Source organism: Periophthalmus magnuspinnatus, chromosome 3 (genome assembly GCF_009829125.3).
Source record: "Periophthalmus magnuspinnatus isolate fPerMag1 chromosome 3, fPerMag1.2.pri, whole genome shotgun sequence".
NCBI lineage: Eukaryota > Metazoa > Chordata > Actinopteri > Gobiiformes > Gobiidae > Periophthalmus > Periophthalmus magnuspinnatus.
The window spans coordinates 628,577-653,144 of NC_047128.1; the positions used below are offsets into that span (position 1 = coordinate 628,577).

General features: G+C 41.0%; 1 protein-coding gene across 1 annotated transcript in view; it reads left to right on the top strand.

Annotated features, from left to right (window-relative positions):
* The window catches only part of adamtsl3 (ADAMTS-like 3), a 185,272-nt gene that overhangs the window by 113,894 nt on the left and 46,810 nt on the right, over positions 1–24,568 (top strand). The window contains exons 8-14 of the mRNA XM_055232542.1: positions 8,717–8,874; positions 10,742–10,853; positions 12,087–12,225; positions 15,963–16,013; positions 17,147–17,357; positions 18,306–18,456; positions 19,618–19,702. Of these exons, the coding sequence (XP_055088517.1) occupies positions 8,717–8,874; positions 10,742–10,853; positions 12,087–12,225; positions 15,963–16,013; positions 17,147–17,357; positions 18,306–18,456; positions 19,618–19,702 (907 nt within the window). The remainder of the gene's footprint in view (positions 1–8,716; positions 8,875–10,741; positions 10,854–12,086; positions 12,226–15,962; positions 16,014–17,146; positions 17,358–18,305; positions 18,457–19,617; positions 19,703–24,568) is intronic.

Sequence of the window (24,568 nt, forward strand, 5' to 3'; positions counted from 1 at the left end):
TTCACTTTGTCTTGTGAAGTCTGTTCTTTGGTCGTGGCAGCTCAGGTGAAAATAAAACACTGTTTGAAAGAGCGTTGCCATGGTTACAATAAAACACTAAGTCCCGCCTCTGGATGAAATGCCGAGGTTTTAGGGAGCTGCTATCGGTCACAAAACAGAAGACGGCGGCCAAACGTCGCCATCAAACTCAAAAACACAGTGTGAAAAGCTCCAGTACGTTCCTTCTGTCGGCGGAGAGCTGCACGAACAGGACACTGGGGAATATATTTGAAATAAACTTATTCTTTTGCATCATTTTTTCATTTTATAGACTTTTCTACTCTGCCCAAATACAACGAGCTGTCGACATGGCAACCCCAGTGTTAGCATTTTAATTTTAACCTAAGTTTTATCTTCTGGCTTTATTAAAATAAAAGTTTTTCTGTATTTGTTCATGATTTCATTTTTAGTAACTGTAGGTTCTTGTATCTACACTATTTTAAAACCTACTGTTGAATTCTTAAATGTAAAGACGATTTAATAAGGACCTGACTGTTCCCGTTTCACAAATATCAAAACAACGTAAACTTTAAAGTTGGACCATTTAAAACAGTAAAAAGTAGCTCTGAGGATAATGTGGGTCAATTCACCGTGAAGTTTGAAGGCCAAGAAACACTGTCCTGAGGGCCACCCTGCTCCAGAGTCAGTACGTGTGTGTGTGCGTTTTGGGAGACTTTGAAATAATTGTTTGATCAAATACGAAAATAACTGACGTGCGCTGATGAAGACACAAGTTGGAAAGCGCTGGCATCGAAATAAGAAATGAAAAAGACAACATAACGTGTACGCCGGACTTTCTCGTGTGAGTTTATCTGCCGCTCGTGTTCTCTGAAGAGCGTGACAGAGTGTGACGCCATCGCGGTGATCGACCGACGCCCAACTGTTTATTCTCAATGTCACTAAAATAATCCCCTGACAAATCCAGAACTGTCTCTCTGTGTTTTTATTTGAAACGAAGGGCCTCATCGTCTTTTATTTGGAAAAAAATTATTTCTATCAGCTCAGATTAAGTTCAGAGCTTCGTTGATTTTATTTATTTACTTATTTATTTACTTATTTATTTACTTATTTATTTATTTACTTATTTATTTATTTACTTGTTTATTAATTTATGTAGTTATTTATTTATTTACTTATTTATTTATGTATTTATTTATTTACTTGTTTATTCATTTATTTATTTATTTATTTACTTATGTATGTATTTATTTGTTTATTCATTTATGTAGTTATTTATTTGCTTATTTATTTACTTATTTTCTTATTTATTTAATTATTTACTTATATATATATATTTATTTACTTATTTACTTATTTGCTTATTTACTTATTTACTTATGTATGTATGTATTTATTTATTTATTTACTTACTTATGTATTTATTTATTTACTTTTCTTTTTTATTTATTTTGAGCACAGGTACATCTAAAGTCTCAGTCTGTTCTTCTTCAGTCTGACTCGTCCCAGCCTGTTGTGTCCGCCCTGTTCTTCGGTCGCTCTGATTGGTCGTGTGTCATATTTGTTCTGACACAGATGTTCCTCGCTCCTGATTGGCTAATCCACCTGTCAGTCTGAGTCTGAAACGCAGACGCCCGGGGCTTTGACTGACGCCTGTCACAGTGACGGACCCTCGACTTTTACCAAGAAAATAAATCAAACTCCTCAACCAGCTGACGGCAAGACGTCAACTCAACTTTAACTTCAAACTTTTAAAGCTTCACTGTGTAACTTTACTGCTGGAGGGAATGTCACCTAGAGATTTTATCACTGAATTCCACACATTAATTCATAAAAACAGACCTGGAGTTGTGTTTTGTTTCATTCACATATGTTTGAGTCACTTTATTATTAGTCTGTAACATCTACAAAGATCAAAACGCGACGTTCCACCTTGTGATGTCATCAAGTGGGAGTTTTCAAGTTAACTCCTCCCCTTTTTACCTTTAGTTCAGTAGAAGATCGGCAATTCCAGGGCTGAAATGATCCAAATGATTCTATAAATGAAGGTGTGTGGAGTTTAAAAACACAGCGGAGCACTTCCTGTATCACCACACGATGACATCACAAGGTGGAACAGAGTGTTTTCAGCCTAAATCTGCAGGTTTGTGTGTTAAACATGTGAGAATGAAACAAAACACAACTCCAGGTCTGAGAATAGTGTAAAAATGGACCTTTACATACAAATAAGCTGTAAAAACATCTGTTCTTATTGTGAGTGGGGTTGCCATGGAGACAGATATGTTTAATTAATGCCATTATGCAGAACATTGACTGGAAAAAGCCCGTTTCTCTGTTTCTTAGCACAAATCTGCCCTACATTTGCTCAAACACGAGCAGACTCTGCAGGAGGAAGTAGCAGAATCAGCCCAGGACAAACTGATTTATACAGAGATGTAAAGTCCGACCTCAAACATGTTTAAAAACAGTTTATTGTCGTAAACGGCGTCATTATCGCGGACGCCATGTTGGTTTTTCCATCGCAGACTCAGATCCACACACTCCACACACTCCACACACTCCACACACTCCACACACTCCACACACTCCGGTCCCGCGGGGGCTCGTCGCTGGGGTTTTCCTGACCCATTTTCGCTCCGTTTAAGTCACCCACGTTGAGTTGTTAGCGCAGACGAATCAAGATGGCCTCCACGGCGCTCCTGACAGCGGCGAGCCGATGGGACGAGCGCGATTTAGTGAGAGTCTGTGAGAACGCGGCGAGACGTTAACCACAGGACGACTATAACAGACTTTACACGAGTTTAAAACGACCCGGAGGTGAGTTTAAGACGAAAGGAAAGAAAATATGTAAAAAGTCATGTGGTTATTATGTAATTATGTTATTTAATGTGAAAGATGATATGATTAAAGAGGAGGTATTTACTTCTACAGGGTATTAAAGAGGAGGTATTTACTTCTGTGTTGTATTAAAGAGGAGGTATTTACTTCTACAGGGTATTAAAGAGGAGGTATTTACTTCTATGTCGTATTAAAGAGGAGGTATTTACTTCTACAGGGTATTAAAGAGGAGGTATTTACTTCTGTGTTGTATTAAAGAGGAGGTATTTACTTCTACAGGGTATTAAAGAGGAGGTATTTACTTCTATGTCGTATTAAAGAGGAGGTATTTACTTCTATGTCGTATTAAAGAGGAGGTATTTACTTCTGTGTTGTATTAAAGAGGAGGTATTTACTTCTGTGTTGTATTAAAGAGGAGGTATTTACTTCTACAGGGTATTAAAGAGGAGGTATTTACTTCTGTGTTGTATTAAAGAGGAGGTATTTACTTCTACAGGGTATTAAAGAGGAGGTATTTGCTTCTATGTCGTATTAAAGAGGAGGTATTTGCTTCTATGTCGTATTAAAGAGGAGGTGGTCAGGGTGCAGTTTCTCAGGTGTGTGACAGTCAAAAAGCCCCTCGTCCTGGTATATTTCTCTTATCATAACATCATTTAAATGTGTTACTTCCTCTCTTTTCGTACACTACATTATCACCTCCAAAAATGAATCTGCGAGAGAGAGAGAGACAAATAGAGAGACAAAGAGAGAGAGACAAAGAGAAAGAGACAAAGAGAGAGAAAGAGAGAGAGACAAAGAGAGAGAGAAACAGACAAATAGAGAGACAAAAAGAGAGAGAGAGAAACCAAGAGAAAGAGACAAAGAGAGAGAGAAAGAGACAAATAGAGAGACAAAGAGAAACAGACAAAGAGAGAGAAAGAGAGAGACAAATAGAGAGAGAGACAAATAGAGAGAAAGAGACAAATAGAGAGAGAGCCAGAGAGAGAGAGACAAATAGAGACATAGAGAGAGAGAGACAAATAGAAAGAGACAAAGAGAGAGAAAGAGAGACAAAGAGAGAGAGAGAAAGAGACAAATAGAGAGAGAGCCAGAGAGAGAGACAAATAGAGAGAGCGAGAGAGAGAAAGAGACAAATAGAGAGAGAGCCAGAGAGAGAGAGACAAATAGAAAGAGACAAAGAGAGAGAGAGAAAGAGAGACAAAGAGAGAGAGAAAGAGACAAATAGAGAGAGAGAGACAAATAGAAAGAGACAGAGAGAGAGACAAAGAGAGAGAGACAAATAGAGAGAGAGAGACAAATAGAGAGAAAGAGACAAAGAGAGAGAGAGAAATAGAGAGAGAGACAAATAGAGAGAAAGAGAGAGAGAGTGAGAGAGAGAAAGAGACAAATAGAGAGAGAGCCAGAGAGAGAGACACATAGAGAGAGAGAGACAAATAGAGAGAGAAATAGAGAGAGAGAGAGAGAGAGAGAGAGAGAGAAATAGAGAGAGGAAGAGACAGAGAGAGAAAGAGACAAAAAGAGAGAGAGCCAGAGAGAGAGACACATAGAGAGAGAGAGAGAAATAGAGAGAGAGCCAGAGAGAGAGAGAGAGAAAGAGACAAATAGAGAGACAAAGAGAGAGAGGAAGAGACAGAGAGAGAAAGAGACAAAGAGAGAGAGAGCCAGAGAGAGAGACACATAGAGAGAGAGAGAGAAATAGAGAGAGAAATAGAGAGAGAGCCAGAGAGAGAGAGAGAGAAAGAGACAAATAGAGAGACAAAGAGAGAGAGACAAAGAGAAAGAGACAAAGAGAGAGAAAGAGAGAGAGACAAAGAGAAAGAGACAAAGAGAGAGAAAGAGAGAGAGACAAAGAGAGAGAGAAACAGACAAATAGAGAGACAAAAAGAGAGAGAGAGAAACCAAGAGAAAGAGACAAAGAGAGAGAGAAAGAGACAAATAGAGAGACAAAGAGAAACAGACAAAGAGAGAGAAAGAGAGAGACAAATAGAGAGAGAGACAAATAGAGAGAAAGAGACAAATAGAGAGAGAGCCAGAGAGAGAGAGACAAATAGAGACATAGAGAGAGAGAGACAAATAGAAAGAGACAAAGAGAGAGAAAGAGAGACAAAGAGAGAGAGAGAAAGAGACAAATAGAGAGAGAGCCAGAGAGAGAGACAAATAGAGAGAGCGAGAGAGAGAAAGAGACAAATAGAGAGAGAGCCAGAGAGAGAGAGACAAATAGAAAGAGACAAAGAGAGAGAGAGAAAGAGAGACAAAGAGAGAGAGAAAGAGACAAATAGAGAGAGAGAGAGAAATAGAAAGAGACAGAGAGAGAGACAAAGAGAGAGACAAATAGAGAGAGAGAGACAAATAGAGAGAAAGAGACAAAGAGAGAGAGAGAAATAGAGAGAGAGACAAATAGAGAGAAAGAGAGAGAGAGTGAGAGAGAGAAAGAGACAAATAGAGAGAGAGCCAGAGAGAGAGACACATAGAGAGAGAGAGACAAATAGAGAGAGAAATAGAGAGAGAGAGAGAGAGAGAGAGAGAAATAGAGAGAGGAAGAGACAGAGAGAGAAAGAGACAAAAAGAGAGAGAGCCAGAGAGAGAGACACATAGAGAGAGAGAGAGAAATAGAGAGAGAGCCAGAGAGAGAGAGAGAGAAAGAGACAAATAGAGAGACAAAGAGAGAGAGGAAGAGACAGAGAGAGAAAGAGACAAAGAGAGAGAGAGCCAGAGAGAGAGACACATAGAGAGAGAGAGAGAAATAGAGAGAGAAATAGAGAGAGAGCCAGAGAGAGAGAGAGAGAAAGAGACAAATAGAGAGACAAAGAGAGAGATGAAGAGACAGAGACAGAGAGTTAGTAACATGTTTGATTGACAGCGTTGCTAGGCGCCCTCTCTCTGTTAAAGCAGCAGTGTGGGTTGAAGGGGCGTGGCCTTCCTCATCCTGGCTCTGATTGGCTCTCTGGTTGCTATGAGACTCTCTGCAGCTGCTTCAGCCTCGTGGAGCTTCATTTGAGCTGAAGCTGTGGAGACTCACGTCTTTGAGTCTCATTATGGAACATTCTGTCACATCATGTTCAGTATTTTTCTGTCTGATTTCCGTTCGTCTCGAGGCCACAGTCGTGTTTTTTTTTTTTTTTTCCAGAGCCGCCGCGTCTCATGAAACAATCGACTGTTTTGATCTAAACCGAACTGACTCTGTAATTATCTTTTCACTGCGTTCTTTTTAATTTGACGTCTCATTCGTGCAGTTTCGTTTCCTGCTCTGTTTCCTCGTGTTTTTCTAAAAATAGACTGACTTCATTTTGAGTTCTTTTGTTTATTTTATTTTTTTGTTATTTTTCAGGGTTTTTTTTGTTTTGTTGTTATTTTGAGTTCATTTTGATTTTTTGCTATTTTGAGGGTTTTGGTTTTTGTTTTTTGTTTTTTTTTTTGTTATTTAGAGTTTTTTTTGTTATATTGAGTTCATTTTGAGTTTAATTATTTTTTGTTATTTTGATTTTGATTTTATTTTTTTAGTTATTTAGGGTTTTTTGTTAGGGTTTGGTTTCAGTTATTTTGAGTGTTTTTTTGTTTTGTTTTTTAGTTATTCTGAGTTGATTTTGAGTTTGTTTATTTTTTTCAGTTATTTTGAAGGGATTTTTTTGGGTGTTTTTTTTTTCTATTTTGAGTTTTTTTTAATTATTATTATTATTAATATTATTATTTTGAGGGTTTTTTTGTTTTTTTTGTTGTTTTTTTTTAACTGTGCTGGAGGACATGTCTGGGGTTTAGCTCATTTTGAGTTTATTTATTTTTGTTTTTTTGAGGGGTTTTTTTTCTTTGTTTTAGTTCATTTTGAGTTCTTTAGTTTATTTTTTGTTATTTTTCAGGGGTTTTTTTTTGTTTTGTTGTTAGTTTGAGTTCATTTTGAGTTTATTTATTTTTGGTTATTTTGAGGGTTTTTTATTTATTTATTTATTTATTTATTTTATTTTTTTTAGTTATTTAGAGTTTTTTTTGTAGGTGTTTCTGTTGGAGCTTTTAATGTGCGTCGTGTTGCTGGACGAGCCCTGACGCGTGTGTGAGTCTGACCCACAGTAAAACACACGTAAACACACACACTCTGTTGTTATTCAACACGTTCACACCTTCACGGCTCAAAGTGCTTAAAAAAAAACACAGAACACGTCGAATATGTGAAGAAAGACGTGTGAAAAACAGGTAAATAACTGTTTTTTATCTATTTTCTATTCAAATCCTCAAAGCGTCTGTCCTTTTCTTCGTCCAAACGTATTTATTAGCCTTATTTAACTTGTTTTATTTACTCCATAATTCCATTTATCTCACTGTCACAGACTGAGCGGGTCGTTCATCATCTCAGATCTCAAATCCCGACGCTCTAAACCAAACGAGACGTGCGTTTTGTGTTTGAAGATAAAGAAAAAATATCTCGCAACTTTCAAAAAAATAAATATAAACGCCAAGAAATGAACTTGTGTGTGAGGTTGTGTGTGTTGCTATGGCGATGTTTGTGGTGACCGTATAAGCCTGATCGTGTCTATTAGAAATTTTGATGAAAACTGACTGAATTTGACAAACATTTCTGTGTATTTATATTTATTTTATTATTTAAAGTGGACGTATGACTCTATGCTCTGATCTGGTCTGATGTTTCCTCGTCACACACAGACCTGGAGTTGTGTTTTTGTTTCATTCTCACATGTTTAACACACAAAAAAACCTGCACATTTAGGCTGAGCTCTTCTGTCAAACTGAAAACACTCTGTTCCACCTTGTGATGTCATCATGTGGTGACACAGGAAGTGCTCCTCTGTGTTTTTAAACTCCACACACCTTCATTTATAGAATCATCTGGATCATTTCACCCACTGGAATTGCCAATTATCTCGACTGAATTAAACGTAAAAGGAGGTTGTTCACTTGAAAAACTCCCACTTGATGACATCACAAGGTGGAACGTCACATTTTGATCTTTGTAGATGTTACAGACGAATAATAAAGTGACTCAAACATGTGAATGAAACAAAACACAACTCCAGGTCTGTTTTTGACGCACTAACATCGTTCTAACGTGGATTAAAGCTTCAACAGTCAGTTTTGTGTGATTTTCGAGCTTAAAAGCTGCACCGTGTAACTTTTCTGTGGACGTTACTCCACCATTTTGTCTCCACGTGATGTTATTTCTTTGCCTAGAATGTCCCAGAGTTTGGCATTAGACGTGTCGATCTCGTACTGATTCAGTTCCAGGTGTTTTAAACCAGTGTTCATGCCCTGGACTGTGGACTCACTGAGAAACTACTCGCCTCTCCACAGACACAACCTGTAACTCCTGCGTGCAACCTCCTGCAGGTTTAATGCCCTACTGTGGAACATTCCAAATTCATTTTACTTCTCTGTTGTTTTAACTGTGACACTTCACATATTTAGATCTGTGTTTCCGTTTATTGTTTTCAAAATGCAAAATTCGCCCAAAACAAAGTATTAACATGTTTTAGTTTCACTTTCGAGTCCAAAGCCCCGCCCCCTTCACGGCGCTATCACATCACAATCAGCGTTAATGAAACTACTGCACATCACACCAGGTTTGTGAAGCTGTAGTGTGTTGTTTTGTGTCATGTTTTTGTATATTTATGGAGGATTGTCGTGTGGGAGCGTGGGTGATGTAGGCTTGTGGGCGGAGCCTCGTACAGGAGGGTTTGAATAGGGCCTGGGAGAGATCTCTAGATGACTCAAACACGCATGGACGACTCTAAAACCTCTTCACACGTGTTTTTGATGAAGAACAGTGATAGAACTTGTAAAAAAAAACGACACAAACACATGTTGAAATCCTGGTTCTTCAGTTTCACTTTCACTTTCCACATTATTTCCCGCTCGTTCTCGTCTCCTCGTGCAGTTATCGAATGGGCGTCTGACCGAGGAAGGAGGGAGGAGGCAGCCCTAGCGTCCTCCGGCTCGTTCTCTTTAGGAAACACGTCGCTGGACTTCCAAAGCGGCGTGGACCGGCAGACGCTCAAGTCCCAGTCCCCCCTCGGCTCAGACTACATTATTAAGGTGAGTTCACGGACCTCGGGAACAAACAGCCCCGGGCCCGTCTCCCCGTGTTACTTTATTATGAATTAAGCCTGAATAAACACCGTTACTTTACTTTTAAATGAGCCCAACATTCGCCTGCGGCTCGATTCTGCAAAATGTGTCTCTCGACGCTGAAATAAAAAGGCCACGTCCGTGTTTAACCAACGGCTCTGGATTCAATTATGACTAACGCATCAAATATTAAGGAACATGTAGGAACAGGAAGTGATCACGGACGCTGCTGAACATTAAAAACAGACAAATCACACATTTTTTATCTCAGACGTTCTAAAATCCTCAGAACCGGTCCACTCCACCGCTGTCTGTCATTTTTTTAAAGTTATTTTGAGTTTATTTTTTTATTTATTATTATTATTTTAGTTCATTTTGAGTTTATGTATTTATTTTTGGTTATTTTGAGTTTTTTTGTTTGTTTGTTTGAGTTCATTTTGAGTTCATTTATTTATTTTTTGTTATTTTTAGGGGTTTTTATTTTGTTATTTTGGAGGTTGTTATATTGAGTTCATTTTGAGTTGATTTATTTTTTGTTATTTTGAGGTTTTTTCTAGTTATTTTGAGTTTTTTGTTTTTGTTTTTTTAGTTATTTTTAGTTAATTTTGAGTTTGTTTATTTATTTTTTCAGTTATTTTGAAGGGATTTTTTTTAGTTATTTTGAGTTTATTTTTATTTATTTATTATTATTATTTTTTGTTATTTTGAGTTTTTTTGTTAGTTTTTTCGTTATTTTGGGGGTTGTTTTTTTGTTATTTTAAGTTTTTTTTTTAGTTATTTAGAGTTTTTTTTATTATTTTAGTTATTTTGAGTTTATGTATTTATTTTTGGTTATTTTGAGTTTTTTTTGTTTGTTTGTTTTAGTTCATTTTGAGTTCATTTGTTTATTTTTTTTGTTATTTTTCAGGATTTTTTTGTTTTGTTTTTAGTTTGTTTATTTATATTTTTTCAGTTATTTTGAAGGATTTATTTATTTATTTTTGTTATTTTGAGGTTTTTTTTTATTATTAATATTATTATTTTGAGTTTGTTTTTTTTAAACTGTGCTGGAGGACATGTCTGGGGGTTTTTGGGGTTTTGGCTGTGGATCTTTTCACTCCATGAATCGTGAATGAATCGTCAATTTGACCACAACAAAAAACGAGGAGGACACAGACAGGAGCCTCGTGGAGCTTTATTTAAAAAAAACAACAACAAAAACTGGTCCAGGAGGTAATTCAAAGTGTTTTACAGAAGAAAAAAAAGACATTAAAATCACAACACAACAAATGAAAACATAAATAATCATCATAAAATGGACATTAAAAGAAGAAGAAGAAGCTGAATTAAACCTTTTCTTTGATACGGTTGGACCACGCCTGCCCCTGATTGGCTAATCCACCTGTCAGTCACGCCCACCTGAACCAGACTCACATATTTGTAAAGTAAAGTTTATTCTGTCACCTCTGAAGCAAATAACTTAATATAAACAAACATCACCGTGCTAAAAACTACCTTAAAACGTCAGATATCACGATTTATAGATTTTATAACGTCTAAACTTTTATTTATACAAAGTTTCTGTAGTTTAGGAATAAATAACAGCTTCATATGTGGGTCAAATTTGTCTTATTGTACAAAATGTCCTCAAAAACAGACCTGGAGTTGAGTTTTGTTTCATTTATTATTAGTCCGTTACGTCTCCGAAGCTCAAAATGCGGCGTTCCACCTTGTGATGTCATCAGGTGTCGACTCCAGGACTGAAACGATCCAGATGTTTCAGTCCGTGTTTAATCCTCTGCGTTTTTTCTTCGCACGTATCGACTGTAAACGTTGACTGTGATGTTTTGTCCAGATGAAGTACGGTGGCCCAGAGGACACAGTGGTGCAGTTCCTGTTTTATCAGCCAATCAGGTTCCAGTGGAGGGAGACGGACTTCTTCCCCTGCTCCATCACGTGTGGAGGAGGTCAGTGTCTCCGCCCTGAAACACCACGACACAATCTGAAGTTCAATATTTATATCACTGAAGTAAATACAGACGATAAACGATGATATTGACACAAAAACACGATTATAAATCCACAGTATCGCTAAAAAAAATCACCATAAACAGCAGAACGAGACACTTTAGTCGTCAGTTTGAGCCTGTGATTAAATCTGAATCTTATTCTTCGACCTCGTGCCAGAGATAAACCAATGAAACGTCAGGAAAGTCTTTACGTCGCCCAGCGCTGCTTCTGATTGGTCACGTTTACAGTCAATCTCTGTTTTAACCAATCACTGTCTCTAAACGTTTTGGTCTTTCTTTCTTTTTTTTTCTTTTTTTTTTGTGATTTTAAGTTTTTTTTTTTTGTTATATTGAGTTCATTTTGAGTTTATTTATTTTTAGTTATTTAGAGTTTTTTTGTTTGTTAAGTTGAGTTTTTTTTTTGTTTTGTTTTTTAGTTATTTTGGGTTAATTTTGAGTTTGTTTATTTATTTTTTCAGCTATTTTGAAGGGATTTTTTAAAGTTATTTTTATTATTATTATTATTATTTTAGTTATTTTGAGTTTATGTATTTATTTTTTGTTAGTCATTAGTTTGAGTCTGTAATGAGTCAGACAAGTTATTTATTCAAACTTTTATGGCTTAAATCTTATTATTTGGTCTTTTTTTTTGTGATTTTGAGGTTTTTATTTTTTGTTATTTTGAGTAGTTTTTTTTTTGTTATTTAGAGTTTTTTTGTTATTTTGAGGGGGTTTTTGTTTTGTTTTTTGGTTATTTTGAGTTAATTTTGAGTTTATTTATTTTTTTCAGTTAGTTTAAAGGGATTTTTTTTTTTTTTTTTGAGTTTTTTTCTTCTTATTATTATTTTAGTTATTTGTCTCTAATCGCTCGTCTCGGTCTCCTCTGAATGAGAACAGAAGTTACTGGTAAAAATAACACAGTTTCTAACTGTTATACTCAAACGACATTATTCCCACATTTAAACAAACTGTGTCGTACAATAATAGACAAAAAACAAAAAAAAACAAAATCCAGTAACACGTTTGTCTTTGGCCCAGTGCAGTTTGAAGCTGAAGTCTGATCATCTAAACCAGAACAAACTATTATAAATCAGACAAAACCATCTGAAAACATGTTCTGTTTGTTCATTTTTCATCTGTCTGTCCTTTTGTCCTTTTGTCCTTTCTTTCCCGTGTGACCTTTGACCTCAGGATACCAGCTAAACTCCGCCGAGTGCGTGGACATCAGGACGAACCAGAGCGTCCCAGAAGAACACTGCACCAGCTTCACCGAGAACACCAAACCCACGCCCCGACTGAGAGAGTGCAGCCCGGACCCCTGCCCCGACAGGTACACGAGCTAACACGCTAACACGCTAACAGACAGGTACACGAGCTAACGAGCTAACACGCTAACAGACAGGTACACCAAACCCACGCCCCGACTGAGAGAGTGCAGCCCGGACCCCTGCCCCGACAGGTACACGAGCTAACACGCTAACACGCTAACATGCTAACAGACAGGTACACCAAACCCACGCCCCGACTGAGAGAGTGCAGCCCGGACCCCTGCCCCGACAGGTACACGAGCTAACGAGCTAACACGCTAACAGACAGGTACACGAGCTAACGAGCTAACACGCTAACAGACAGGTACACCAAACCCACGCCCCGACTGAGAGAGTGCAGCCCGGACCCCTGCCCCGACAGGTACACGAGCTAACGAGCTAACACGCTAACATGCTAACAGACAGGTACACCAAACCCACGCCCCGACTGAGAGAGTGCAGCCCGGACCCCTGCCCCGACAGGTACACGAGCTAACGAGCTAACACGCTAACAGACAGGTAAACGAGCTAACGAGCTAACACGCTAACAGACAGGTACACCAAACCCACGCCCCGACTGAGAGAGTGCAGCCCGGACCCCTGCCCCGACAGGTACACGAGCTAACGAGCTAACACGCTAACACGCTAACAGACAGGTACACGAGCTAACACGCTAACAGACAGGTACACCAAACCCACGCCCTGACTGAGAGAGTGCAGCCCGGACCCCTGCCCCGACAGGTACACGAGCTAACGAGCTAACACGCTAACACGCTAACAGACAGGTACACGAGCTAACGAGCTAACACGCTAACAGACAGGTACACCAAACCCACGCCCCGACTGAGAGAGTGCAGCCCGGACCCCTGCCCCGACAGGTACACGAGCTAACGAGCTAACACGCTAACATGCTAACAGACAGGTACACCAAACCCACGCCCCGACTGAGAGAGTGCAGCCCGGACCCCTGCCCCGACAGGTACACGAGCTAACGAGCTAACACGCTAACAGACAGGTACACGAGCTAACGAGCTAACACGCTAACAGACAGGTACACCAAACCCACGCCCCGACTGAGAGAGTGCAGCCCGGACCCCTGCCCCGACAGGTACACGAGCTAACGAGCTAACACGCTAACAGACAGGTACACGAGCTAACGAGCTAACACGCTAACAGACAGGTACACCAAACCCACGCCCCGACTGAGAGAGTGCAGCCCGGACCCCTGCCCCGACAGGTACACGAGCTAACGAGCTAACACGCTAACATGCTAACAGACAGGTACACCAAACCCACGCCCCGACTGAGAGAGTGCAGCCCGGACCCCTGCCCCGACAGGTACACGAGCTAACGAGCTAACACGCTAACAGACAGGTACACGAGCTAACGAGCTAACACGCTAACAGACAGGTACACCAAACCCACGCCCCGACTGAGAGAGTGCAGCCCGGACCCCTGCCCCGACAGGTACACGAGCTAACGAGCTAACACGCTAACACGCTAACAGACAGGTACACGAGCTAACACGCTAACAGACAGGTACACCAAACCCACGCCCTGACTGAGAGAGTGCAGCCCGGACCCCTGCCCCGACAGGTACACGAGCTAACGAGCTAACACGCTAACACGCTAACAGACAGGTACATGAGCTAACGAGCTAACACGCTAACAGACAGGTACACCAAACCCACGCCCTGACTGAGAGAGTGCAGCCCGGACCCCTGCCCCGACAGGTACACGAGCTAACGAGCTAACACGCTAACAGACAAGTACACGAGCTAACATGTTAACAAGCTAACACGCTAACAGACAGGTACGAACAAACAGGAAGTGATCAGGGGCGCACTTCCTGTTCCACTGAATGTGAACCCGCTCTACAGGATCCTGGGGTTTTTATTTCACTGTGAACATTAAAAACAGACAAATAAGACGCCGTGTTTCCCCGAGGTCGAGAGAGAGACAGACAAGGAGAGAGACAGAGAGAAAGAGAGAGACAGAGAGACAAATAAAAAGAGAGGGAGACAAAGAGAGAAAGAGACAAAGAGAGAGAGCCAGAGAGAGACAAAGAGAGAGAAAGAGGCCAAGAGAGAGACAAAGAGAGAGAGAGACAAAGAGAGAGAGAGAGAGAGACAAGGAGAGAAAGAGACAAAGAGAGAGCCAGAGAGAGAGAGATAACAAAGAGAGAGAGAGAGAAGGAGAGAAAGAGAGAGAGAGAGAGAGAGAGAGACAAAGTGAGAGCCAGAGAGAGAGAGAGACAAAGAGAGAGAGAGACAAGGAGAGAAAGAGAGAGAGACCAAGAGAGAGCTAGAGAGAGAGACAAAGAGAGAAAGAGAGAGAGAGAGAGAGAGAGAAAGAGACAAAGAGAGAGAGAGACAAGGAGAGAAAGAGAGAGAGACCAAGAGAGAGCTAGAGAGAGAGAGAGAGGCAAGGAGAGAGAAAAAGGCAAAGAGAGAGGCAAAGAGAGAGACAAAAAGAGAGAAAGAGAGACAGAGAGAAACAGCTAGAGAGAAAGAGAGAGAGATAGACAAATAGAAAGAGAAAAAGACAGAGAGACAAAGAGAGAGAGACAAGGAGAGAAAGAGAGACAAAAAGAGAGATAAAGAGAGAGATAAATAGAGGAAGAGACAGACAGAGAGACAAAAAGAGGGAGAAAGAGAGAGACAAATAGAGAGAGACAAAGAGAGAAAGGGCCAGAGAGAGAGAGAAACAGAGAGTTAGCAACAGGTTTGATTGACAGTGTTGCTAAGCTCCTGCCTCGCTCCTGATTGGCTCTTTGGTTGCTATGACACTCAAACTCTGCTCCTGATTGGCCGTTGTACCTGCTCTGGCCTCGATGAGCTTCATTGGATGTGGGCGAGTCTCACATCTCCACAGACGTCGCGCGGAGCTGCTTTAAAGTCACTACATTTACACACTTATGGATCTTTTGTCCCGTTGTGTCGGCGAAATGGTGTTTTTTATAGTTTATGGACAGAGAACTGCATAAACTCGACCTTTTTTTTGGATGAAGAAGTTGAAGAACGTGGCTGATTCTGTTCTAGGGCTGCGTCTGAATGTCTCCCCTAGCCCCTCGCACCCCGCTCACTCCACAGGGTCATGTGACTCTGGGTCTGGAGGATAAAAAGTTTAAACTCAAACTCTCTAAAATATAACAAAATTCATCTATTCATCTGTTTTTTTCTCTGCGTCGTGGACATTTTCGCTCGAGCTAATGCGGCTAACGCGTCCATGGCGGCGTTTATTGACCAGCGTTTTATTCCCGTTCAGGATCCACAGAGCCGTAAACCCTCTGTCCGCTTCACTCGCTCGTGTCGTGTCCAGACTCGCGGCGTTGACCCGTTCTGACCCTCCGCGCCGCTAAACCTCGACTGACTGTTCACCTTGAGCCGTTAATGGCGTCTGATTGGTCGATCCCGTCTCTGTAATGGCGTGTGATTGGTTGACCTCACCTCACGCCGGGACTTAACCTTGGCGCTGTCTGATTTTGCCTGCGGCTCCGTTTAAATCCTCCGCTTTTCCTTTTGGCGCCAGAGAAAAAACGTGAGCGGTTTATTAAACTGGATCGATACGGCGCCGGTCGATCGGGTAACGGCGTCGGGGCTGAAACGCTTAATTTGCATTTTAAACGTGAGCGGTGTTCATAGCGGGAGGTCAGAGGTCAGAGGAGCGTCCTGTCAGCCGTCCCGTGTCCACATGTCCTTCTGCGTCACATGAACCTGATTTAACCTAACGACGTGTTTTATTTTTGTGTTTCCCGTAGCGACGGATTCAAAGAGGTGATGCTCTACGATCACTACCAGCCCCTCCCCCGGTGAGTGACCACGGACAGAGCCCCGCCCACATGTGGACTTATTATTATTATTATTATTATTCTATTTGACTCTGTTTTGAATTAGATTATTGCATAACACAAAGATATGTTTTGTTTTGTTTATCAGCTACAGTATAATCCCATAAAAAAAAACAACAGAAAACACACAACCAGGCACAAGTTTGGACACGCCCCCTGTTTTGTGTTGTTGGACTTTTGTTTTTAGACTTGTGTTTTTAGACTTGTGTTGATGGATTTGTGTTTTTAGACTTTTGTTTTTAGACTTGTGTTTTTAGACTTGTGTTGTTGGACTTTTGTTTTTGGACTTGTGTTTTTAGACTTTTGTTTTTAGACTTGTGTTGTTGGACTTGTGTTTTTAGACTTTTGTTTTTAGACTTTTGTTTTTACACTTATGTTGATGGATTTGTGTTTTTAGACTTTTGTTTTTAGACTTGTGTTGTTGGACTTGTGTTTTTAGACTTGTGTAGTTGGACTTTTGTTTTTAGACTTGTGTTGTTGGACTTGTGTTTTTAGACTTGTGTAGTTGGACTTTTGTTTTTAGACTTGTGTTTTTGGACTTGTGTTGATGGATTTGTTTTGTTGGACTTTTGTTTGTGGACTTTTGTTTTTAGACTTGTGTTGTTGGACTTTTGTTTTTAGACTTGTGTTGGACTTTTGTTTTTAGACTTTTGTTTTTAGACTTGTGTTGTTGGACTTTTGTTTTTAGACTTTTGTTTTTAGACTTGTGATGTTTGACTTTTGTTTTTAGACTTTTGTTGGAGTTGTGTTGTTGTACTCATTGTATCGATGGAGTTGTGTTGATGGTGTTGTGTTTTTGTACTTGTGTTGATGGAGTTGTGTTGATGGTGTTGTGTTTTTAGACTTGTGTTGTTGGACTTTTGTTTTTGGACTTGTGTTTTTAGACTTTTGTTTTTAGACTTTTGTTTTTAGACTTGTGTTGTTTGACTTTTGTTTTTAGACTTTTGTTGGAGTTGTGTTGTTGTACTTGTATCGATGGAGTTGTGTTGATGGTGTTGTGTTTTTGTACTTGTATCGATGGAGTTGTGTTGATGGTGTTGTGTTTTTGTACTTGTATCGATGGAGTTGTGTTGATGGTGTTGTGTCGTCGTCAGGTGGGAGTCAGGTCCGTGGACGCGCTGCTCCGTTTCCTGTGGCGACTCGGGCGGGTGGCAGGACCGCAGTGTGCAGTGTGTGGAGGAGGACACCAGGGGGCAGCTGTCTCCGCTCGAGGACTGGAGGTGTGGCCACTCCCCTCGACCAATCACGCGACAGATCTGCAACGCCTTCGCCTGTCCACAGTGGGTCGCTATGGAGTGGTCCCAGGTCAGAAAAAAACAGGTCAAATAAAGTAGTGATTTAATTAAAAAGAATGTAAAAGGTAAACGAAACAAAAGGATGTAAAATATTTGCACAAAAAGAAACAAAAAGGTTTAACAAAACAGTAAAAAAGGTCGAGTTTAACCAAGAAACTCATTTTACAAATACAAACAAACACAGAGACACTGCCTGATCCGTGACACACAGACAAAATGGCCGACTTCTTCTTCTTCTTTTTGTTGTTTTACGGCGGTTGGCAACCATTGTATAGGAGCATTACCGCCACCTACTGTTCTGGAGTATGGGACAGAATAGGCTCACAATCTGATGCAAAAGTAATAAAATAAAATAAAATAAAATAAAATAAAATAAAATAAAATAAAATAAAATAAAATAAAATAAAATAAAATAAAATAAATGAAATGAAATGAAATGAAATGAAATGAAATATCAAAATGGCCGACTGCTGGAGTGTCTCTTTAAATAGGGGGAGGTGGCTGCAGGGGAGACACGGGATTGGCCAGGCGGGTAACCAGTCGTCCAATCACAGGCGAGGGCTCACACAGACACAGGATTACATGAGGAAAAGGGACGGATTTAAACAAACACAAAACATAATCAGATACTAAAAGAGAAAGAGCGTCAGAAAGAGCGGTGCGATTCCCGTTCCCACAGATGAACGCTGTTGTTGTGTCCTTGAGCAAGACACTTAACCACCTCACCCCAGTGTGTGTATAGAGTGATGTATGAATGTGTGTGTGAACGTGTGAGTGTTTGAGTCCTAAAGGTGGATAAGTGCTGTATAAAAAAATCAACTATTTGCCGCTGTCTCTTAGGTCCTTGAAGACAATGCGCAGACTCTCTCTATTTGAAGAAAGCTGTTTCATTTGTATATTTTTTGTTGACTTTTATCTGAAGTTTTTTTAAATTTAAATTGCGTTTCTTGCGTTGCAGTGCACAGTGACTTGCGGTCGAGGCTTGCGGTATCGTGTAGTTCTCTGCATCGACCACCGGGGGCAGCACGTCGGAGGCTGCGATTCTTCGACCAAACCTCACGTAAAAGAAGAAACGTGCCTGGTGCCCATCGCCTGCCACAAACCAAGAGGTAAAACACCCGACGCTGACCACATGGGGTTTAGCAACTTAGATCTTTCGTTGCATTTATTTATAATTTTTGAAACAACGACGAAGAAAACGTTTGGGTTTCAGATGCCGAACAAATCAGAGCCAGGTTTATAACGGGACTAAACGAGGTCCAAAATGTGACTAAACCTGGTCCAAAGTTGTTAGCAAAGGTGTAAAATAAATCTAAACCACAGCTAACATCACTCTTTGTATCTAAACCGACATAGCTAACCTGCTAGCTGCCACGTTACAAATAAGAAGTGATCATGAGCGCGATGCTAGCTCCAGTTCTGGTCAGATTACTGCTGGACACTAGCTTAGCGCTATCTGAAGGGAGGAGCTAACTACGCTGAAGCTAGAAATGGCCTTTTGTTTACAGTTTCAGTTTGTAGGCTAGGTTTATTGAGCTACATTAAGTGTGCACTGTGCCTGAAACATACTTAGCATAATCATACAGCCCTTAATGGATGTTGCTTTTTTCACACCTATTAGCATCGTGGCTAGTTATATTGTTCTCTTTGTTTGCTTTGTTTGCTTTGGGTCTGAGGATGAAGGCCCCCGTTCCTGTTTAACCCTTTAAAGGCGGAGCACATTATAGACCATTTTATTTCCCCTAGACTTTTTTTTTCTTTTTTTTTTTGCCGTAAACATCATGTTAAAGGACGTATTTGCATTTTTTCACACAACTTGAACATTTGACGCCGTTTGAATTTACATTAAGCGCGATCGGTTGCAGAGTTACGGTGATGGAAAATTCCACAACAGCGAGTCTGTCGGCGGCGATAGCATCCGACGCTAAAGGGTTAAGGAAGGATCGTCTTTACTAACACAAATATCTTCTTTAACTCTCCTCTCAGACCGTTTCTTTGGCTCAGATCTGACCCTCACTCTGTTCAAAGTTGTGGTCAGTGTGTTTGAGATGCAGATGGACAGCAGACTGTGGTCCTGAGCTGCTCTTGCGACAGTTACCTACAAATCAATGAACCATGTTGTAGCGTAAATGTTTTATCATAACTCGTCTAAACGTGTAAAACCACGTATCAAAATGATGGACAAGAACTACGCGAACTGGTCGATTTTATGTATTGACGTATTATTTGGAGTGGTGTTGTTTGTGATGTTTTTCCGTGTTTTCGTTCAGAGCCTGTTCCCGTCGAAGAGAAGGAGGCGTGGTCAAAACAAGCCCAAGGTTTAGAAGAGCCGCACGTGGCCACAGAGGAGCCCACGTGAGTACGGCTAAAAAAACACAAACACGACGGCTTTGTGAGGACGAGGAGATGTTTTCACTTCACCTTTATTTGTAGAGCACATTTTTAAAAACTATTTAACCTGCTTCACATAAATAAAAACACCTGTATGTCCTGTGTAGTGTTAAATACCAGGGAGGAGGCGGGGCTAGTGTTAAATACCAGGGAGGAGGCGGGGCTAGTGTTAAATACCAGATAGAGGAGGCGGGGCTAGTGTTAAATACCAGGGAGGAGGCGGGGCTAGTGTTAAATACCAGATAGAGGAGGCGGGGCTAGTGTTAAATACCAGGGAGGAGGCGGGGCTAGTGTTAAATACCAGGGAGGAGGCGGGGCTAGTGTTAAATACCAGGGAGCGCACACATTTAAACACAATCAGTAACATTTTAAATTTCATTACAATAATCCAGACGCCACGTTACAAATGTGTGGCTTAATGAAACTACTGCACATCACTCCAGGTTTGTGAAGCTGTAGTGTGTTGTTTTGTGTCATGTTTTTGTATATTTATGGAGGATTGTCGTGTGGGAGCGTGGGTGATGTAGGCTTGTGGGCGGAGCCTCGTACAGGAGGGTTTGAATAGGGCCTGGGAGAGATCTCTAGATTACTCAAACATGCATTGATGACTCTAAAGTAGTGATGTGACGTTGGTGAACGAGTCAGATCTCTGGAACGGCTCCGTAAAGTGAATGGTTGAAACTGGATCTATTTTATTTCAGATTTTATGCATTTTACACTGAACAGCGCTCATAATATGACCAGGACTAAACCAGGACTAAACCGGGACTAAACCGGGACTAAACAAGGACTGAACAAGGACTGAACCGGGACTAAACCGGGACTAAACCGGGACTGAACCGGGTCTAAACCGGAACTAAACCGGGACTAAACCGGGACTGAACCGTTACTAAACAAGGACTGAACCGGGACTAAACAAGGACTGAACCGGGACTAAACCGGGACTAAACCGGGACTAAACCGGGACTAAACCGGGACTGAACCGGGACTAAACCGGGACTGAACCGGGACTAAACAGGGACTGAACCGGGACTAAACAAGGACTGAACCGGGACTAAACCGGGACTAAACCGGGACTGAACCGGGACTAAACCGGGACTGAACCGGGACTAAACAGGGACTGAATCGGGACTAAACAAGGACTGAACCGGGACTAAACCGGGACTAAACCGGGACTGAACCGGGACTAAACCGGGACTGAACCGGGACTAAACAGGGACTGAACCGGGACTAAACCGGGACTGAACCGGGACTAAACCGGGACTAAACCGGGACTGAACCGGGACTAAACCGGGACTAAACCGGGACTAAACCGGGACTGAACAAGGACTGAACCGGGACTAAACCGGGACTAAACCAGGACTAAACCAGGACTGAACCAGGACTAAACCGGGACTGAACCGGGACTGAACTGAGCTTTATCCATTGATCCAAAAGTTGTCGGTTTGAATTCCATTTTTGACATAAAACATCACCGATCGAGCTCAGATCCACAGACCCACAGGTTGTCGGTGCGATTCCAGCTCCCACAGATGAACACTGTTGTTGTGTCCTTGAGCAGGACACTTACCCCCTCGCCCCAGTGTGTGTGTGTGTGTGTGCTCTGGTGTGTAAATGTCGTGTGAATGAGTGACTGGTTCTTGAACGGCTCTTTTAAAATGAACGTCTCTAAAAGATTCGGATCCCATAAAAGAGCCGAACGTCCCGATCCTGCCGCGATAAAGAGCCTAAATGTGCCTGTGTGTTTCTTTAGTAAACAGGGGCCGATCGTCTGGGCCCTGCATTACCCACTTTGGCACTAATCCACCAATTTTGTATTGATTTCATTCTGGCTCTGACTCCGGCGACTCAGGAGCCGTCTTGAATACAAATACTATTGGCAACGGGATCAAATAAAAGCCTCAAAATATCAATTCTCCCTTAATTAAAAAGTTCAGCATTTTCAAAAAGTTTGTAATTACAGTGTGTACAGCTCCATTATCCCAGAGGAGGAACCAGAGCCAAACCTGAGCTGGATTCAGAATGTGCCCGACTTTATGGAAGTTGTTTGTTTGGTTTGTTTGGATTAATGTCGCACCAGATGAAAATTTCAAGTTTTTAGGTTTATTAACTTATTTAGAGTCGTGCAGCATTTGGCAAGTGGACTGATAAGACCAAAGACTGTTTATATAAATGCACAGAGCTAACCTGCTAGCGCCGCGCTACAAACAGGAAGTGATCATGGACCTCCATCGACATCGTCATTCTGGTCTTAAATGTTCGTATTAACCCTCTACATGATCCTGGGGTTTTAATTTCACTTTTGTGTCTGTAAATAAAGATATGAACATTAATAACAGACAAATCACATGTTTTATCTCAGACTAAAACCCTCAGAACCACTGCACTCCACCGCTGTCTGTCATTTCTTTTAAGTTATTTTGAGTTTATCGTTTATTTTATTTATTTATTTTAATTACTTTGAGTTTTTTTGGGTTTTTTTGTTATTTTGAGTTTTTCTTTTATTTTTTTAGGTCATTTTGAGCTCTTTTTTGTTATTTTGAGGCGTTTTTTTGTGTATGTGTGTTGTTTTTGTTTGTTTGTTTTTTTAGTTATTTTCACTTAATTTATTTTTTGTTATTTTGAGATTTTTAAAAAAATACGTTGTTTTTTTTTTTAGGTCATTTTGAGTTCATTTATTTATTTTTTGTTATTTTGTGTTTTTGTTTTTTTCAGTTATTTTAATGGGTTTTTTGTGTGTGTGTGTTTGGTTTTTTTTGTTGGGTTTTTTGTTATTTTGTGTTCATTTATTTATTTTAGTTACTTTGAGTTTTTCATTTTTTGTCATTTTGATGTTGTTTTTTTTGTGTTGTTGTTGTTTTTTTTTGTTTTTTTTTTTGTTGTTTGTTTTTTTAAAGGGAAGGACCAGCTCAGATTTTTTGTCTGTGGAGAAAGTTTAGGATTAGTGTTTTGTGGCTCGACAGACGAACGACAAACTGAGAGGACGAGTGTTTGGAAAGAGAGATGAATAAATGAACAAAGACACAACTAATGAATAAATAAACTCGTTAAACTTAATAAATCATCACGAATCCAAACAAACACAATTACACGAGCGACAAACGGACGTGTTCATCCATCAGACACAGATAATATTAAAGAGGAGATATTTACATCATGAGTCCAAAGCCCCGCCCCCTTCACGGCGCCGTCACATCACAATCAGCGTTAATGAAACTACTGCACATCACACCAGGTTTGTGAAGCTGTAGTGTGTTGTTTTGTGTCATGTTTTTGTATATTTATGGAGGATTGTCGTGTGGGAGCGTGGGTGATGTAGGCCTGTGGGCGGAGCCTCGTACAGGAGGGTTTGAATAGGAGAGATCTCTAGATGACTGTTTATTTATTAATGAATCTTTCTTTCCAAACTCTCCGTCGACGTGCGCCTCCTCCTTTTGACTCTAATGTTTCACAGTATGGCATTAAACGTATCTATCTCCATGGAGACAAGCATGTGACACACCCCCTCCAGAAAAGTTACACACTGCACCTTTAACTTTCACTGTTTTTCTTGTGGGTTTTTTTTTTTTTCTGCCAGTTACAACTTTATGTTTTAATTAGTTTCACCTTTGCTCATTTATTTACCTCTCACTAAACGTACTGTCTGACTCTCCTCCTCTCTCCTCCTCCCTCCTCCTCCCTCTACCTCCCTCCTCCATCCTTCTTCTCCCTCCTTTTTCTTCCTCCTCCCTCCTCCCCCTTCTCATCCTCCTCTTCCTCTTCCTTTGTCCTCCTTCCTCCTCTCTCCTCCCTACTCCTTCCTCTTCCTCCTCTCTCCTTCTCCCTTGTCCCGAGTTCTCCTCCTCCTCCTCCTCTGTCTGTGTTCTGTTGTTTACTTGTCTTCCTCCTCCTGCTCTTTCTCCCTCTCTCCTTCTCCTCGTCCCCTCCTCCCTCCTCCTCCTCCTCCCTCCTCCTCCTCCTCTGTCTGTGTTCTGTTGTTTACTTCTCCTCCCTGGTTCATCTTCATATTAATAAAATATGTTGAGCCTTTCTCTGGTGAGCTGTCCTCATCATCTCCTCCTCCTCCTCCTCCTCCTCCTCCTCCTCCTCCTCCTCCTCCTCCTCCTCCTCCTCCTCCTCCTCCTCCTCCTCCTCCATCTCTCTCCTCTCTCTCCTCTTTCTCCTGAGCTCTGTCCTCGTCTCCTCCTCTCACTGGGAGCAGAGGAGCTGGTCTCAGTGTTTTTATTGTCCTCCCCGAGCGAGAAAAACGTGTGGGAAAAACACATCTGCTACAGCCCACACACAACACAAACACACACAAACACACACAACACAAACACACACAACACAAATACACACACAACACGCCGTTAGTGCGAGGAGGAAATCAGCGTTATGTGTGGTGTGGGAGGAGGCCACGGGGAGGAGGTGACGGGAGGAGGCGACGTGTGCTCAGTGTCAGACAAAGCCGTTAATTAAAGCTCCTGTGACACAAAACTGACTCTGTGAGGTTTAACCCATGTTTGTGCGTCAAAAACAGACCTGGAGTTGTGTTTGTTTCATTCACATGTTTGAGTCACTTTATTATTCATCTGTAACATCTACAAAGATCAAAATGCGACGTTCCACCTTGTGATGTCATCAAGTGGGAGTTTTAACAGCTCCTTTTACCTTTAGTTCAGTAGAAAATTGGTAACTCCAGAGCTGAAAGAAAAGAGAGAGGAGGGTGAAGAGAGAAAGAGGGAAAGAGGAGAAAGAGGGGGAGGAGAGAGAGAGAGGAGAAAGATGAGGAAAAAGAGAGGAGTGGGAGAGAGAGAAGAAAGAGACAAGAGAGGGGAAGTGTCGTAAATC